The sequence below is a fragment of the Xenopus tropicalis genome, chromosome 3 (assembly GCF_000004195.4).
Source record: "Xenopus tropicalis strain Nigerian chromosome 3, UCB_Xtro_10.0, whole genome shotgun sequence".
Taxonomy (NCBI): domain Eukaryota; kingdom Metazoa; phylum Chordata; class Amphibia; order Anura; family Pipidae; genus Xenopus; species Xenopus tropicalis.
This window is the reverse complement of record NC_030679.2, coordinates 116259638-116279180: the sequence shown is the minus strand read 5'-3', so window position 1 is coordinate 116279180 and position 19543 is coordinate 116259638. Positions and strand designations below refer to the sequence as shown.

Genomic DNA, 19543 nt, shown 5'->3' with positions numbered 1-19543 from the left:
GGTCAGTGACCCCTGTCTGAAAGCTACCAATAGTTAGAAGAAGGCAAATAATGTAAAAACTACAAAATAAATACATAATGAGGCTGATATAAAAGACCGATAAATGGTAACATTAGCACAAGCGGTGCAGGGTTACAGGCTGACCATTCCTGAATTACATTATTCCCTGTCCTGCAATGCCTGAGACCCCTCCCATGTAACCAGGTCCAGACTAAGACCCAAAATAGGCCCTGGCATTTCCAGTACACAGAGGCCCAAACAGCCCCCACCAGCCCAATAAATAGTGACTATCTATGGCATCTTACAGCAGCCCCTCTGGCATTTGCCAGAATCCACAGATTGCCAGGCCAGGCCTGCCTGTAACTCTGGTTCTGAATGAAACAGGTCCCGAGTATCAGTAAATGGGAAAATTGCTTGCTTACATAGCATCAGTGAGCCTCAGACACTAAGCTGAGACGTTAAGCTAAACTGGGCAGAGATACAACTTGCCAGAAAACATGCAATTTCTAATTAATAGGAATATATAACCTAACAGTTAATATGTCTCTGCAAAAATTTAACCTGCAATTCCCTTTATCTTCCTGAAGGGTCACATGCTGGAACCATAAAGCACTGACCTCATCTTGGCAGGAACGATGCTAAGACTGGACTCGCCATATAAGGACCCATGGAATCCTGGCAGAACAAGAAAAAAACATATTTAGGGCCTGCGAAAGTGAAATGTATGTACCAAGGCAAGGGCCTGTGCCAGACCCAGAGCGCTTGTCTCTGCAAACAAATGAAAAAACTCTCTATATAAAATGCCTTTATTAAATCCAAACATTTCCATGTGTGATCATAAAACGGCTGCCGGTTCCTGTACAGATTGTATCTTTCGTTTGATCTTCAGGCCGGAGAACTTGGGGCATGGGCAATATATTGAGATGAGAGGAATGATTGGCACTGGAGAATCCTGCTTACACGAAGGAATTCGAGAGAGTTCAGGAGGGTGAGTTATATCAAAGAGAAAGGAGAGAACAGGCAGTGCAGATCTGATGCTGGAAGGTGCCAGGCTGACGTAGAGGTGAGATAGCATTTTTCCTTAATAAACCGTGGAATAGTCTTCACGGAGAGATTAAAATCACATATATCCTGTTTATAAGCAGGGTTTAGCTTTCATTTCTTCCCTTAAAAGGACACTATTAAAAAATTCCTTTGTCCCCCCCCCCATTAGTTTGCAGATTTGGCAGAAGATTGTGTCAGGTGTTCATAAAGCTCCTATTTACATATAAACTTACCAAATTCCCCGAAACACCCCCTAATGCCTGTCCCATGCAGGCTAACTGTTTAGCCAGCCAATTATGGCTAAAGTTGCATATCTGAGCCAACTAGGAGGCCCATGCCGACCCACTCAGAGAAGACTATGTCCACAGCCCATGGTAGCTGATGGCTAAACTGAATTTCCAAGCTTTCCTATTTGATATCCAGTCAAGCCCAGATAAGATGTTGATGCAGCAGGCCCAAGTTCCCTCTCATGAACTATTGTATATACACATTTCAAGGTGAGCACACAAAATAATTTGTTGATAGTTCACATTTAAAGTCACTATATTTGGCCAAGAGTGGGCTGAATTGGCAGTCAATATCATCCCATACATGGCCAGTGATATAACCCCATACTAATACAAGTCATAAATTCAATATGAAATCATAAGCACCTAACTGCAACACAAGCTATAATTATCCATACATGTTCCGGCACTGGATATCTGCTTGGTAGGGTGGGAGATGTTGGAGAGCCCCCTGTGTCTCTTGGTGTGGGCCAGACAGGATTTGTGCTTAAACCAGATGCATTGGGAAATGATGGACCTTGCTGTACAGTACATTTGACTGTGCTGTGATACTTAATGGTGCAGTAATGGCCATAGTCTTTTTGGGAGGATAACCAAAGATGTCACAGGGACTCAACCACACTACCCTTATTCCTCTACCCCCCACTGGTTCAAATTTAGGCAGGATAATCAAGAATCACAAATGCCAAAAATGGTCAGGGTTTTGAAATGACCTGGGAGTGTGGCCCCAGCCTAATTAAAAAAGACTTATTTAAACAGACAAAGTGAGAGTTTATATATGTATATACTGCGCATATATATGCATTTCTACTGTGTGTATAGAGTTAGTGCTTATGAATAATATACAATCCCTTTAACAGTGGGAGGACAAGAACCATAATAAGTCAGTTGGAATGGAAAGGCATTCCCTATGTGGCTACTATAATCTGTGATGGATACATAAAATCTATTTATCAGAAAGTAAGGCATTTATTATACACCAACATGGTTTATAGATGCACTGTTAATTCAAACAATCCACACTGAGAGCTCCATAGTGCTAGATCCTGACAATGGTTACAGCTAAATGAATCTGAATACTATACTGAAATATTTTCCATTTGCGTTGTCAATGGAACTATTAGCATATGTTATTTTCCATGTCTCTTCTGTTAAATAGAGAGAATGCTGTAAGTATTATAAACACATCTCTGCATATTTTAGGTATACTTTAGAGGGAGTTGCCATATTGCCTCTGTTGTCATGTATGACTGCAAGAGATGTTAACGTATGATAGCATGTATCACAGCACAATGACAGTGAATTTCTATGAGTTTATTGGAGCAAATAAGAATATAATGCTCTGTAATGACATGTATACTAATTAGATGGACCATTCATTTTAATTAGCACACAGAACACTGAATTATAGTTAAAAAATGGCCTTTGCATCTAAAATTTCTCTCTGCACAACTGATCCCTATAGTCCGTGTCTATTTATTTCTCACAGAAACAAGCTTGTACTAGGTGCTCTTCTTACACTACCTGTTTGTTGTATCTAGTATATAGAGGAGCCAAAGAACAATTATACATTCAGTGGTTAAAGTCATATTAATGTGTTTCAGGTTTCTACAGATGTCAGTATAAAGGCCCCCATACACGGGCCGATAGAAGCTGCCGATATTGGTCCCTTGGACTGACTCGGCAGCTTATCTGCCCGTGTAGGGGCAGAAACGAGCGGCCTGGCCGACCGATATCTGGCCTGAAATCGTCCAGATGTCGATCGGCCAGGTTAGAAAATCCAGTTGCATCGGGGACCGTATTGGCTCGTTGATGCGGTCCCCGAACCGACTGCCCCATGGCCGCAAATGTAATCCGATCGTTTGGCCCCAGGGCTAAACGATCGGATTATTTTTTTTTTAAGGCACTTGCTACCCGATATCGCCCACCCGTAGGTGGGGATATCGGGTGAAGATCCGCTCGCTTGGCGACATCGCCAAGCGAACGGATCTGCCCGTGTATGGCCAGCTTTACTTTAAAAACCCACATAGGGTTTTAACATTCTTTTGCACCAATCCCATTAATTAGTCTTGTTGGAATCAAAAATCTCTTCTCCCATGGCTGCTGAATCCCAAATATCCAATGCTGTCAATGGAGAGAATTTGAGAAGAGAAAAGTTTCCTTGTGCTTGATTTACAACGAAACCTACATAACCCACGTCTGAAGCATGTGGCTCTATAGCACTTCTTTCCCTGTGGTCTTGGTGAGCTGAGGTTCCCTGTTCTTACTGAGCTCTGCTCATGAGTTCCTCCAGAGACCGATCCCTGTGATTGTCATGGACCAGGAGCACTTCCTTAATGTCATCCTGCTGGAAGCCCATGTCATTAAACTGAAGCAAGAGACGGAGGTACTCGGCTGCCTGCAGGGACAAAAGAAGGAGCTTGGTATTATCGCTGGCATTGATCACACATCACAGGATTCAGAATTCATAGCTAAAGTGCCCAATAAACAGTTTGCTTTAAGGAGCTGTTATTACTAGGGAAGCTGTTCCAGTCACAGACCTGCACCCTGCCAAGGATGCCATACAGGAGCAGATTTCAGCTGCTGATTCGGGACCATAAGACAGACTCGGCAACTCATCTGCCCGTGTATGGGGCCCTCTGACAAGCCTCCCCAACCGATATCTGGACGAAAATTGGGCCGATGTTCATTGGACAGGCTTAATTTTTCATCGGATCGGGGACCGCATCGGCTTGTTTGGTGACCTCGATCGCAGACAGGGCCTACCTGACTGGTATCTGCCTACAAATTGGCCAGATATCAATTAGGTTTGATTTTCCATCAGATCGAGGGCCACATCAGCTAGTTGATATATTCCTCACTCAGACAGCTCATAATCCCACTGTTGTAATCTGATCACTTGGCCCTAGGGCCAAACAGTTTGATTAGCCCAATATCGCCTCGTCAGACAAGTGGATCTTATAGTGTATGGCCCAGCAAATCCAGTTGTTTTAGACTTATCATTACTACATACTGTTGGGTTACTGCTAAGTTATTCCAAAGGGAATATCAATAACAACTTCTGCCACTCTTTTTTTAAAGGGGCAGTGGCCAGCTCCATGTTGTAGCTCCCATCATTCCTACCTAGAGACAGGTGATCCCAGGGGTGGCCAAAAAAACAGCAACCATTTGGGAATTTTAATCCTGATAGCAAGAAAGACTGAACAAAACATAGTCTCTGTGTGCCCTGTATAATGAAGTAGTAGAATTCTTAATCCATCAAGTTAAAGAGAGAGAAAGGGACGGCTTTAGGGTGCAGGAAGGGGGGGAGGTGGGTGGGCAGAGAAAGAGGACGGCTTTAGGGTGCAGGAAGGGGGGGAGGTGGGTGGGCAGAGAAAGGGACGGCTTTAGGGTGCAGGAAGGGGGGGAGGCGGGCGGGCAGAGAAAGGGACGGCTTTAGGGTGCAGGAAGAGGGGGGAGTTGGGTGGGCAGAGAAAGGGATGGCTTTAGGGTTGCAGGAAGGGGGGGAGGTGGGTGGGCAGAGAAAGGGGACAGCTTTAGGGTGCAGGAAGGGGGGGGAGGTGGGTGGGCAGAGAAAGGGACGGCTTTAGGGTGCAGGAAGGGGGGGAGGTGGGTGGGCAGAGAAAGGGACGGCTTTAGGGTGCAGGAAGGGGGGGGAAGTGGGTGGGCAGAGAAAGGGACGGCTTTAGGGTGCAGGAAGGGGGGGGAAGTGGGTGGGCAGAGAAAGGGGACGGCTTTAGGATGCAGGAAGGGGGGGAGGTGGGTGGGCAGAGAAAGGGGACGGCTTTAGGGTGCAGGAAGGGGCGGCAAAAAAATCATTACAATGAAAAATGAGTTCCCTGAAAAATTCCCCCAAGGATCTCCAAATGCTAATGTAACTGAATTGGGGCTGATGAATTTCACAACTTGTCCCTTTACCATTGGAGGGATATGTCCCTATGTATTTGCCTATATGTATTTCCAAGCGTCTAAAACACTGCTGCTCAGTTCAGCCCTGGGTTGTTACTGCACCCTGTGCATCCACATATTTCTCTTCTCTGCTCCCAAAATGAGCAGCAAATAACAGAATGAATTTGCTCAGGGAGGGAAGAACACTTCGTAAGAACCTAAGTAGCTAATGACTTGTTTTGTTACAGAGGGAATCATAGTTTGTGCATTTGTCTTCATATTACAAATACACTGTTTCCATTATGAATTGAGGGAATAAAGCCTTTCCTTCATGCTGCTCAGTTTGTTTCCATACAAAGACACTAAACTCTTTCTCAAAGTTGTTCCTAATATTTGAACCTGAACCAAGTCCCCCCATCTCCCCACCAGCAGCCCTTGTGCTTTATATTAAGGCACCCTTCCAAAAGCATGGCCTGGAAAGATTCTGCATCCAAAGAATGATGAGTTTTTTCTAGCTATATAAAATATTAAATGGGATATAAACCCCAAATACAATTTTGTGTAATAGTAAAAAAATTCAGTTCTAAGCAACTTTCCAATACACATAATCATAAACATTTTCGGTGGTTTTAATGTTACTTGTAAATGAAATTGTAGGTAAAATCAGTATATTTCTGTTCCTGTCTGTGCTGCTGGGTTTGTCTAATGAAACAATGTCGCAGTAGTCAGCCTTGCATTCTAATCCCCAGGTCTGTTAATCAGCAGGCTTCTGCTACAATGTTTGAAAGTTAGTGAACAGAATAGAAAAGGCAGGCAGAAACAAACAGGCAGATAGCAATTATATTTACAAATAACTTCACTGAACGTGTGTAATGAATGTATATTAGAAAGGCTGTTTAGAATTATGTTTCCTTAGGCAAAATGATATTTGGGTTTACATGCTCTTTAGTATATATGCATTTGGTTTAGTAGATTGGAAACAATTGTTTCTGGGCCCATGCTATATAATAATATTTCCCAGTCCTGTGATAACTTACCTGATGAAAAGAGCATTTTTTATAGCACAATGGTCCTGAGAGCTCACAGCTATTTCCCCCAAAAGAGGGCATCACATTAATTCAAGTTCTTTCTGCTTCTATCAGTACAGCAGCATTTTACCCACATCACTTGTTTGTTCAGACTTAGGTTAAGTTGATGGTAGGAGCCCGCTGTATATGATGCTGCTGCTGATACAAATAAAATATGTGGTTTTGGCAGCTACAGTTGGAATACATTATGGGTTCAGGGTCGCCATCAGAAACTTTGGGGCTCCCCACAAGTTATATATATGGGGGTCTCCCATGAACACATGCGCAATATAAACAACTGATGTTACTATTTCATAAGCTGTTCATATAAACAGATCCATTGACTGATGTGCTTATAAGTCACTGTCAGTCAGTTTATAGGGGGTCAGTGGAGTTTTCCCTAAGTTTAACCCCTTCCCATTTACTTGCCCCTGCTCTGTGCTGTCACTGCTTGATATGTCAGTTTTTGCATAAGTTGCGTAAACTGTGTAAGATTAGGGGTCCAGTGATGTTGCTGTGGCGCCCAATAAATAGTCATAAAGTAGTAGCAGTTCATAAAAATAGTAAAATAATTAATGTGCTAATAAGTCAGTATTTTAATTGGGGGGTCAGAGGAGTTTATAAGTAAGCTACGTTTGTTTCTTTGAGGATGGAGGTCCCTTCCCCGTAGAGCTTACAATGTAACAATCTAACTTGTGCAATTTGTGTAACTTTCGACGTGACCAGGCTCTCCCAAGAAGATTTCATGTGGCCCGGCACAGCTGTACCCCCCACCCCCCCTCCCCCAAATGGCACTAGGTTGCCCATAGCCACCAATCAGATCTTTGCTTTTGTTTTCTAACTTGTTGGTGACCATTCAAACCTAATTGGTTGCTATGGGCAACATCACCGGTGTTGTTAGTCTCCAGTGTTAATAAATATAACCCTATGGGGCTGATTTACTAAGACACGAATTCGAATCTGAATTGGAAAAATTCCGATTGGAAAACGAACATTTTGCGACTTTTTCGTATTTTTTGCGATTTTTTCGGCGCCTTTATGACTTTTCGGAAATTATTGCGACTTTTTCTTACCAATATGATTTGCGCGAAAAAACGCGAGTTTTTCGTAGCCATTACGACTTGCGCGAAAAAACGCGAGTTTTTCGTAGCCATTCCGAAAGTTGCGCAAAATCTGGCGATTTTTTCGTAGCGTTAAAACTTGCACGAAAAGTCGCGCCTTTTTCGTAGAGTTAAAACTTGCGCGAAACGTCGCACCTTTTAAGTTTTAACGCTACGAAAAAGGCGCGACTTTTCGTGCAAGTTTTAACGCTACGAAAAAATCGCCAGATTTTGCGCAACTTTCGGAATGGCTACGAAAAACTTGCGTTTTTTCGCAAAAATCGTATTGGTAACGAAAAAGTCGCGATAATTTCCGAAAAAATCGCAAAATACCGATCATTACGAAAAAAACGCAATCGGACGCATTCGGCCCGTTAGTGGGTTAGTAAATGTGCCCCTAAGTGTTGTCTGTGTATTAAACCCACACTGCCAACCCTTCCATCCTTTTATTTTTCTCATCCCTTATTTTGCTTTTCTAGTTGCCCTTTATACAAATAACAACACATGCCCTATTGGAGAATGCAGAGCAAAATATTTAGATTACTGCAGTGCGTTCATGGTGGGAAGAAGCGTGTTTGTGCTTTAAATAAAGTCTATAAAGGAAAAAAAAAGAGGTATTACATATGGAGTTCCAGGGAGGCCCCCGGTGACCCTGTGACAAACATGGGCTTAAGGCAATGTCTTGGGGCTATTCTCACAGCCTCTGCCTGATCTCTAATCTGGGTCTGGTGCAAACAGGAAATGAGTGGATTTTCCCAGACGAGGCAGAGCTCAGAGCCCTCAGCCCTCATGCTGCACTGTCCCAACACAGGCCAATGACACAAAGGGCCAAAAATCCAATCCTGCTTTTAATATGCCGTATCAAATGAGATATCATACTGCTCTGTTGCCTCCTGTAACTTCCCTTGACATATTTTGCCATCCATGGCCCCCTTTGCTTGAAAACCAAGAAAAAGCATGGAGACGGGGTCCCAGCAGGGGGAAAAAAGATTCATCTGGTTTTGCATATTTTCCACTTAAATAAACTGTACATCTGGAAATCATTAGCAGATTAACCCTGAAATCCCTATAGAGGAAAAAGAGTAATGTGGCAGCTCTAAATCAAGGGAAAATCTATTGCAAGAAAGATATATATATATATATATTCAGGGAAGGTAATCATTGCATGCTATGGGGAGTGACACCTAATGAATCATGGCTAGTGGCAGCTCTGATACGGCTTTTAGAAATGGAAAGGCTGCAGCACAAGAAGACTGCTATCTGATAAGAGATGAAGGTATTTTTTATCAGCCAAGAATTTCACAGAAAATTGGTGGCAATTTGTGTAACGTAATGTGGTATAAGAATAGCTACAGCCTGAATTAATTTCATACTCTTATGACCAATACAATGTGTCCAGATTGGAAACTACACACACATATATATATATATATAAATATACAAATGTATCATAACATAATTTCTCTGTTTTTAGAGGTACGTTTCTTTTCAAATAAAGCTTATTTGGCTGTTTACTAATGTCATATAGTGTTAAGGGTCTTTTGACTAAGATTAAAATCATATGTAAGTGACAAAAAACATTTTTTCCCTGAAATTTTCACTCATTTCACCTATTTACTAAGCAACTATATGCTTCTAAGTTACCCATTCAATTTTTTGGGGAATTGTCTCTAATTTTCCACAACCTGTACCAGCCAGGCACAATATCTGGCCAATGTGTATGACCACCTTTCTATTGTTCCACTTCACTTTTGGCCGGCACAATGGAGATTTTCTGGGAGTACCAATAATCCTTGATCCACCCAGATCGCAGGATTATCAGTATGAAATGAATCCCACAGCCAAATAATTTTGTTTCTATACACTTAGGGACACATACATTAAAGTACGACAGGTCCGAATACAAAAAAATCGTATTTTTTCTAAAGTTTACAACTTTTGCGTATTTTCAGCGATATCTTAGTTAATTTGTGCAACTTTTTCGTACTTTGCGACAATTTGCGCGTCAAAATCGTATTTGTCGCAACAAATATGAAAGTTTCGGATTCATTCAAGCTTCGGTATCGTGACTTTCCTTGGGCCAGGTTGGAGCTGCAGAGTGCCTTTGAGTCCTATGGGAGGCTTCCAAAATCATGCACTGAAGTGTCAAAGTCAGAAAGGTTTTTGCGCTGTTTACGATCATTCGGATACGAAAATTGTGTAACTTTTGGATCGTACCACAATATTTTCGGCAAAGCATGAGACGTTTCACAAAATTAACGCACATCAGAAATTTTTGTATTTAATGCGAATTTTCACAAATCGTACTTTAATGAATCTGGCCCTTAGTTATGATACTTTATACACTTCCTATCAAAGAGCTGCGTCCCAGTAGTTTTATGGCTATGATTCCAGGTAATGTGCCAAATTTGTCACACTCAAAGAAAAATCACAATAAAAACTGTGATCCATTAACTAAAAGATGCAGGACTAAACCGAAGCATGAAAAAGGGCATTAACTTGAGGGATGAAAACATAATTTTGCCCCTTTATAGGTCCCTGATAAGGCCTCACCTTGAGTATGCAGTGCAGTTTTGGGCTTCAGTCCTTAAGAAGGATATTAATGAGCTGGAGAGAGTGCAGAGACTGCAACTAAACTGGTTAAGGGGATGGAAGGGTTAAACTATGAGGTTAGACTGTCAGGGTTGGGGTTGTTTTCTCTGGAAAAAAAGGTGAAGGGGACATGATTACTCTGTACAAGTACATTAGAGGGGATTAAAGGCAGATAGGGGGGTGTTCTTTTCCCTATAAAATCGATCAGCGCACCAGAGGCCCCCCTTTAGATTAGAGGAACGGAGCTTCCATTTGAAGCAGCGTAGGTGGTTTTTTATGGTGAGGGCAGTGAGGTTGGGGAATGCCCTTCCTAGTGTTATGTAGTATAAATAAATCTAAAGCAACTGGATTTGTTAAGTAATCATTGAAGACATTTCACTACTCATCTGATTAGCTTCTTCAGTTCAAGTGAAACGTCTTCAATAATTACTTAACAAGTAATTTATAACAAATAAAACAGTTGCTTTAGATTTATTTATAGTAGATATACCATGACCTGGATGAATAAAAATCTTCATAGTCACCTTCCTAGTGATGTTGCAATGGCAGATTCTTTTAATGCCCTTAAGAATACCTTTGATGATTTCTTGAACAAGCATAGTATCCAAGGCTATTGTGATACTAAAGGAAGGGTTCACTTTTATGTTAACTTTTAGTATTCTATAGAATGGCCAATTCTAAGCAACTTTTAAATTAGTCTTCATTATTTATTTAAGTTTTAAAGTTTAAATGGGGGTCACTGACCCCAGCAACCACAAACTATTGCTCTGTGAGGCTACAATTTAATTGTTATTGTTACTTTTTATAACTTATTTTTCTATTCAGGTCCTCTTCTATTTATATACCTCTCATTCAAACCACTTTTTGGTTGCTAGGTAATTTGGACCCTGGTGAACAGATAACTGCTGTACCTGCAGACTGAATAGAAGCTGAATAAAAATTGAAATAATTAAAAAACTTCAAATAATAAAATATGAAGATCAATAGCAATTTGTCTCAGAATATTACTCTCTACATCATACCAAAAATGAATGTAAAAGTGGGCCAACCCTTTAAGATATACAATTAGTTAGTAAAGGTATTGGTATATCTAGTTTATATATGAAAGTGTAAATAGGTGTGTGTATATATGTGCACTGGGGTTTATTTGGAGGGGTTGAACTTGATGGCCTTTTTTTCTGAAGACAGACACCCCTGGTCTACAGAACCAAACCCATGGTAATATTAGCCGGAATTAGGGATAATGGCACACTGTGGTATTCTCCACCACTGGCAAACAAACCAATAGACTCTGATTCTCTCCAAACCCATATATATATATATGACTATGGGGCATATACCTGTCAGTGTGCCCCAATGGTTGGATAGTGGCAACGAAAAACACAAAACCAGTGCATGTCATAATCAACAGGGGGTTCAGTGCAGTTTTTTTTTTTGCCAGGGTTTTTATGCCAGCAGAGGAAACGCTATGTGTGCCATTATCCTTAGGCATTCACATTGAGTAGTCCACAATACTATCGTTGTTCATATTTTTACCTTTATCTCGGAGTTCTGGAACATTTCCATGGCCTCCTCTATGAGACCCTCCTCATACCCAATTTTGCGAAGTCTGTCAGTGGCTCCTAAGTAGCCAAGGACCTATAAAGAAATAAATGTTGGAATAGAGGATCCTGTAGATCAGTGCTGTCCAACTTCTACGGTGCCGAGGGCCGGAATTTCTCTAGCATACATGGTGGAGGGCCGCTAATGGAAGCCAGTTTTGACCACTCCCCTTTTTGAAACCACACCCACTTCAAACCACACCTATTTTATCACAATGGTGGTAGCACAGCAAAATCCCATATGCTTGGTCCTTACTGTGGGGATATCAACCATCATTCATATGTGAAAGAATTATGTCATATTAAGATATACCCTTAAATTTCATATGCCTCCTCCTCCCCTGTGGATAGCAGAGCAACCCCCAGTACATAATTACACACCTTAGGGACCATTTAATGGCTATTTCCAACTGCTAACAAACTCCCACAACAAACCCCCTGCCAGGTTCACCTCCCACAAGCAGCATAGGGCAAGCAGAGTATGGCACACACAGGCAGCACTCTGCCTGTCCTAAGCTGTCTGTGCATGCCATACTCTGCGTGTCCTACCCTGCCTGTGTGTGCCATACTCTGCCTTCCCTATGCTGCCTCTGTGTGCCATACTCTGCCTGCCCTACCCTGCCTGTGAGTGCCATACTCTGCCTGCCCTACCCTTCCTGTGTGTGCCATACCCTACCTGACCTATGCTGCCTGTGTGTGCCATACTCTACCTGCCCTATGCTGGCTGTATGTGCCATACTCTGCCTACAGTACCTATGTCTGAGGTGTGAAGAAGTGAACAATGGGAGTGATTACAGTCTGAGCCTGAGGTGTGAACACTGCAGGGGGTGAACAATGCAGGTATTAAAAGGTGTGAAAAACACAGGGGATTACATATTTAAACAATACAGAGGGATTACAGCCTGAATCTGAGGTGAGAACCATGCAGGGGGCCAGTTAATCTCAGTACTGATACCATTTAATGCTTACTCAAAGGTAAGCCATCAAAGCAGCCAGACAGGTGGGGGCCACACAGAGGGGGGTCGCGGGCCGCATGCGGCCCGCGGGCCGCCAGTTGGACAGCACTGCTGTAGATTAACAAGTTGGATATGAAATCAGTTATAACCTGTTTACTGTATGTATTCACCATTCGTGTTGGTTATTAGGTGCATATCGTTTTTGTATGAGCTTCTCCTATTTGCTGTTACTCTGATACATACAACTTTTTCTCTGTTACATGCATGAATGTATGTCTGCAGCACCCAATATCAATGCAAACACATTGCACATATAACAGCACAGTGCGCGGATGCATCTGTATTTTGAGTACTGCTATTTAATGGGCTTGTGTGGGGGGGGGGGGCTGTTTGGGAGTCTGTGTACTTAAAATGCCAGGGACTATTTTAAATCTCAGTCAGGACTTGTGGATGTTCCAGTAAAATCCATAAAATCATTAACAATACTATTTTTGGAATTCAGGGAAACCATTCGTTCCAAAATGTGAAGTGACTGTTGCAATATGAGGGAAATTTAGTGGGTGTTTTGGAGTGTTGGCCTCTAACTTTATGCTTTGCTCTCTTACTTAGAGACAACATTGTCAGTCCCACCCTTTCTAAAAGAAAGACCCCCGCCACAGTGAAAAAACAGCCACTGTCACAGACACAATCATTTTTGGCAGCAGCCAATGTTCTTGGTGCAGCTTGGCCAGCTCATTTCCCAGTAGATTTATATCCTGTCTTTAAACTTTCATATGAATTATTAAAGCTTTAACTATTACTAGCCCAAGTAGCATTAATGCCATGTGAAAAACTGCTCTGGGAAACACTATAAAGGTTTGATGATAACAGGGTATAACCATGTCAAGGGGCCTGCAAGCAACAGGCAGGAGATGCTGGGGCCTTGGAGAGAAACCAGCATGAGATAGCAAATACATGTTTAATAGCATCCTCGGGTAGGTGCTGCAGTATGTGTTATTTTATCCATTAATGCATAAATTGATGTAATATGATGTGTGTATAATCATGTATATCATGGGTGCCTATGAGGTGCTGCTGTGTGATTATGTCATGTATAGAAATCAGTGTCAGATGCAAGTTCATTCTTTGTGGTGGTTTCTCCCTATATGTTATCTTAAAAGGGCAGTTCACCAATTTTTACATTTTATAGATTGCCATATTCTTAGCAACTTTTACATTTTTAATTATAAAAATCATTTTTTAATTATAATTTTTTAATTATTTGCCTTTGTCTTTAAGGTCAGCATGTATTCGCACATCTAGGAATCTCCTGGAGAGGAATGGTGAGGCGGAATGGGTATTTTAATACTCTACTATAAAGGCAAATGGCTACTCCAGTCTGGGCATGGTTGGTATATATCAAGGTAATTGGAAGATAACCCATGTACTGTTCCTGTCAGTGTCATTATGTATCCTGCCACCATGTATGGCATAGACGATTTAGTAACTGGCACTCAGTATAACGAGGAAGCTCTGTTAAGTGCTAAGGTCCCATGAAACATGTGGTTGCTTTTCCTGGTCAAGGACTAGTTTCTGATACAGTGATTGAAGGGTTGCCAAGGGCACTATGCCCATCTTTCTACAGAAATGTAAGATTTTTCAGAAAATTGTCATGGTTTACCTGCTCCAAGCTCTGCTCTCCCATTTTCTGAAGAGCAATCATGGCTCTACGCAGTGGGTATCCCAGTGATGTCACAGCCTTGATGACATCACGTTCTTCTTGGCTAAGGGCCAACAGGACATCCCCTGAGGAGTCAGATTGGCGATGTCTCATAGGTGGAAGGCAAGAGTATGGGCTCAGAGACTGAGAGGAAAGAAGAGAGAGAGGTTTGTCAATGATACAACTGTCAGTTTCAGCATAGAAATGTACAAAGAACAGGGACACTATTCACGTAGCAGCCATCTGAGACTACTCGGCACAGCTATGTTGTGATCTATCTACACATCTTAATGTTATTGATTCAAATGGCCGATGCTCCTTACCGGAGTGGTGGGCTTGTGGCATTGTATTGGTGGGATGGAGCCTGCACTGGAGGGTCTCTTTGCTCGGCAGCAGCAGCTGGGAGCAGGAGGTGGTTGTGTTGGACTGAGGGGCTGGCCATAGCGATTGTGTCGCTGATTTTGGGGAAGTCCTCTACCTTCAGAGACACACTTGGTGGGGTGCACTAGAGCCAAAATCCTTTTGTTAGCCAACTCTACCTCACTCTTTGAACTGTTTAGATAGGTAAATGATTTCCTCTTCTTAATGTTGCAAGAGGGAGGAGAGAAGTCTGTTTTTTGACAGTGACATCTGGATGGGGGGCTGGGTACAAATGGAGAAGTGCTGGGCCGGGATGACCGCTGGGGTTGCGGACTTGTCTTGCAAGATCGTGACCTTGCCTCTCTTTGCCTTGCTTCCATCTCACTTTCCTCTGATGTAGAGTACTCATCATCCTCAGAGTAGCCATCCTCTTCCTCAAACATTTCTCCATTTTCCATGCTTTCTAAGCCACCCCAGCTGCTCCTCTGGCGTATGGGAATGGCATCTGAGGCGCTTAGGCTCCTGCATCTGCGCATGGGAAAGATAGGTCTCTGAGGGCTTGTGCGTCTGGTTGGTGAAACACCCCTTCCATTCTGAACCATCCAATAAGGAGGGGCAGTGGGTCTGATATCAGCAGGAGAACCATTTTTACTATATAATCCTTCCACCCACTCCAAGACCTTCTTCTCCGTGGTGAAATCATGCTATCAAAAAGGAAAATTAAAAAACAATTGTTGTGACCAGTGAAATAAATGTAGTTATTTAGTACCTTTTACTTGAAACACTTAATTTGATTTAAATAGGTTCAGTAATATAGTTGTTTTAAAATCCAGCAGTATAAATGAACACCAGTTTTTTTTGACAACTGACAACGAATGTATAAAAAGAAAGTGCACAGATATGTAATTTAATTTTCCTTAAACACACATCAAAGGAGAACCATATGAAGAGGCATCTCCTGTCAACAGTTACAAAGCAACTCCTCCATTCCATAAAGTTATTACCACCTCTGTTAACTTTTGATGCTTCCTTATAAAGAGAGAGAGATTGTTCAGAAAGCGTAATACATTATCATCTGTCTAACATAAAAGAACCAATGGATGTGAACTAAGGTACTGCACTTTGCATAACCTGGCCACATCCACCAGCCTTTTGGCCTCTTCACACAAGTTTAACCTTTAGCTACTTAATCCACTAGTCTTTATCTAGATCATCTCTCACATTTAACTCACACTACAGACATGGCCATCTGCTGTATTCCCATGTCTACCACCTAACAGAGACATAATGTGATCAGTGATAACCTAGATATGTCACAGAGGCTCCTTTTTTGCCCTCCTGTTCCAAATATTGACGCTCATTCCCTTTTATTTTATATCAAGTAATAAAACACATAAAGGAGCTAAAGGATGTTGCTAGCCCCCTGTTTACCACCCTGCCTCATGTGGACCATGTCTTTAGGACAAGGAAGCAAAATGGCTGAATGATTCAGAGTACTGCAGTCTGACATAATAATATTCCCATAATATTTACCAACGTTTAGTGACATAGGACCTTGTATTTTTGTTACAGCAATGTACACACATCAGCTTTTTAATGTATGAGTATGCATTAAAAGAGAAAGAGGTGGGTCACTGTGTGGGGACTGGGGATGTTGGAGGTATGACTGTGCACATCCCTGTTTGTCAGTCACTACTGGACTTTCAGCTGAATTGCACTGGTGTTAGTGATCTCGTGCAGTGCACAATTTACATTTAAATCACTGCTGTATAACTACAAACCCTGGGAATCAGAGATAGCTGTTTATGGTGCACAAGTAATACAAACTGTCAGACACACTGTCAATGCTGCCACCTCATGGTAATTTGGGTTTTAACAAAAACTTTAAAATAATTAAAAAGATATTGGTGCAACACTAACCTAGATAACTTTTCAAATACTGTTATCTGATATTATTTCAAGCTTTTCTCCTACGTCTTCTCCAGAATCCAAGCATTGTCTACTTGCTTTAGAGACACTGGCAAAGAGCTAAGTGGTGTGAATTCTAAATTTATTTTTTTGCTTTCCCATAGCACTAGGTGAAGATCATTATTGCGTACCCACAGTGAAGCATAAGGGGGTGTATCAGAATCACTAAACCCACTGGTTAACACATGTTCTCTATGGGTCTGCATGGGCTACCTCCCACACGTAAAAAACAGAGGCAGGTTTACTGGTTCCTGATAAAAATTACCATTGTGTGCGTGTGAATGTGATAGGGACCTAAAGCTGGCCATACACGTGTACGATATTCAGTGCGTGTATGGCAAGTCGGCGTGTCGACCGATATCGCAGGAGGCTGCTATCGGTCGACTCGCCGATCGGGCTGGTTAAAAGATTTTGATCGGGCGCCATAGAAGGCGCCTGAGCAAATTCTGCCTTCAGGGCTGAATCGGCAGAAGGAGGTAGAAATCCTATTGTTTCTACCTCCTTATCTGCCGTTTCAGCCCTGAACGTTAGTGGCCGATTGTACGATCTTTCGTGCGACCAAAGATCGCAAATCGCCACATGTGTTGCCACCTTTAGACTATAAGCTCCACTGTGGCAGGGACTGATGTGAATGATGCACAATGCCTATAAAGTACTGCAGAATATGTTCTCTATTTGAATAATGATGCTTAGCACAGAAAAAAATTCTGCATCTCAATTCCTTTGCTAATCACTCACCACAGTGCACATTAGCAGCTCGCTGCAGTCTGGGATATTGATATTTGATGGACTGATAGGCCTCTCCACAGACGGCACGTTTGTGTACACTTCGTGGATTTTGAATGGAATTTCATCCAAGAAACTCATTCTGGAAGAATCTTCAGAATTGAAACCTAAACATGGGCAGTCACACCAGTCAACAGGGAACAATGGCACAAAAAATGACAGCATATTCCACTTTCTAACTATTTTTTCATGGAGAGAGATAAAATATAGCATGGCTATGATATTTCTCCAGCATGGTTGTCTGTGTCAGTTAGCAATGTCTGAAATGTAAGGTTAGGTTTTTCACAAGTGTTTTCAGACAGACAGATGGTGCACACATACAATTAAACTTTCTACTCCACATGCACCACCCTGCCCAACGATACCATGGGAGAGAAATATGCAAAGCAGACAGAGCAACATAAATGGGAAAGTATACTGCCCACTACATGGAACTGTAGAATATACACCTCACCATTTGCTTTCACGTGTTGCCTTTACCTATTAACTACGTGTGGAATTTGGAATGCCAAACTTTATTCTGAAGTGCAGCTCTCAGCATTATCAGCTTGCTTACTGAATGTATATAGTATTGTCCCTAGTACAATAAAAAGTAGCTCTTGGTAGAACTGCAAATCACACACTGCCCTGGCTATTTCTGGAATGCAATCTTTATAAGTATGAACTAAATAACCACACTGAGCTAAAGTAATTGCTCTCCGATTTCAGCAAGCAGAGCTGCAGCAACAATATCAGTCAGTTTTTATTCTTACACAAATGATTCCCTTCCTCACTCTGCTATGCTAGCTTATTACAGGTAGTTACGTATGATCATCTTATAAGGTAATAAATATAAATAAAATGATCTTGAGGCATACATTTAGGGTTATCCAGAATGTAGGTCCCCAGCTGTTTCAAGTCCAGCCAGGGAAGATGTGGCTCAGCAACAGCTACAGGCTAGAGAGTTGTAAAGGTAAAACCACATCGGAAGCTCAGCACTTCAGTAAGGAAGACATCCAGTGGGGAAAAAAGTAAATAGTGTAGCACTAAGTGTTACAAATATTACCAATACATACTAAATATGACATCATACAAACTCTTAGAACCCCAAATCATGCTGGGATGTTAAAATACACTGAACTATTTACTTACCTATAAACATTACACAAAACAAATCCAATGATATCTACATAAATGATTCTGCAAACTTTATTGCATACTACTGTGTTCAAACCACTGCAAAGTAATACTAAAAAGGTGAGGTTCTTGAGAGCTATGATTGGGAACTCTAGAATAACATCTAATATACATCTTATTGCACTCTCATTTGTGGTACCAGTACCACTGCTAAGCAGTAACATATCTTTACATCTTGCCATCTTCTCTCTATATACATATAAATACAACAGTCAGAAGTTGAGCTGCAAAGTAAAGCAAGATAATTAAGCCTGCTGCACTTAAATGTACAAAGGATACGACACCTAAGCAATAAGAGGTTAAAGAAACAAACAATACTTATTACTAAGGACACCCCAGACTAAATGTGAAAAACTGCTCTATTCTCATTCTCCCTTTTTTATTTTTGCATTTAAGCAAAGCTGTAGATATCATGTGCTTACCCCAAGGATGGACTTCTATATTCAGCAGAAAACACCCGTGGATTTGTAGTCCAGTGACTATACTACACGCAACCAGCAATAGGTCTATAAAAGTCTAAACAGGATCTCAGGAAATCAGCTGGTTCCCATCATCCTGTGGGCATGATAAGCAGCCTAAAGGCTTAAATAGGCCATGTCCGACCACGTGCATTTCTCTATCACATCACACAACACAGGTGAAGCAGCCCGCAGCTGGTAATGTAATCCTATCAAAGCATGAAGGAGTGTGGCAAGAAAATGTGACCTGAAATCTATACAGTGCTCTATATAAGCAATGTGATACCAGTTGGAGGTGAGGACAATAAAGGGAAATGAATGCACATGTAATGTATATCTCATGTTGTAATGAAACCTTTAGATCCAGGAAATCAGTCACGTGCCCCATTAGAGAACCACATATCCCAGAAATTAATAAAAGCTTGTTTCCCATGGTTGGGTTAACACACTGAAACCAATAATTGGGCTTTTTACAATAAAATAAAGTCTTATATCTTACAGTGATCCAGATCATCAACTGCAGTAAATGGCACTCAGCATTCTATAAAGTATTGCACAAGA

At 41.6% G+C, this 19543-nt stretch overlaps 1 protein-coding gene across 2 annotated transcripts; it reads right to left on the bottom strand.

Annotated features, from left to right (window-relative positions):
* Nucleotides 1–3298: 3298 nt before the first annotated feature.
* ubap1l (ubiquitin associated protein 1 like) lies at nt 3299–19462 on the bottom strand. 2 transcript variants are annotated; one of them, XM_031899244.1, is made up of 6 exons: nt 18206–19462; nt 17301–17455; nt 14558–15298; nt 14196–14378; nt 11515–11616; nt 3299–3729 (listed from the first exon to the last, which is right to left on the bottom strand). In XM_031899244.1, the coding sequence occupies exons 2-6, from the start codon at nt 17427–17429 to the stop codon at nt 3595–3597; spliced, it is 1290 nt and encodes a 429-aa protein (XP_031755104.1). In that variant the 5' UTR covers nt 17430–17455; nt 18206–19462; the 3' UTR covers nt 3299–3594. The 2 variants fall into 2 exon arrangements, with proteins under 2 accessions (XP_031755104.1, XP_017947994.2); XM_018092505.2 differs by having other exon boundaries at nt 17301–19462.
* Nucleotides 19463–19543: the final 81 nt, after the last annotated feature.

Coding starts and splice junctions, on each gene's coding strand:
- ubap1l (XM_018092505.2), bottom strand. CDS start 17,561: ATGCTATATTTTATCTCTCTCCATGAAAAAATAGTTAGAAAGTGGAAT. Junction 15,299..17,300: donor AGCTGCTAATGTGCACTGTG/GTGAGTGATTAG, acceptor CCTTTTTGATAG/CATGATTTCACCACGGAGAA. Junction 11,617..14,195: donor GAGAGCAGAGCTTGGAGCAG/GTAAACCATGAC, acceptor ATTTCTTTATAG/GTCCTTGGCTACTTAGGAGC.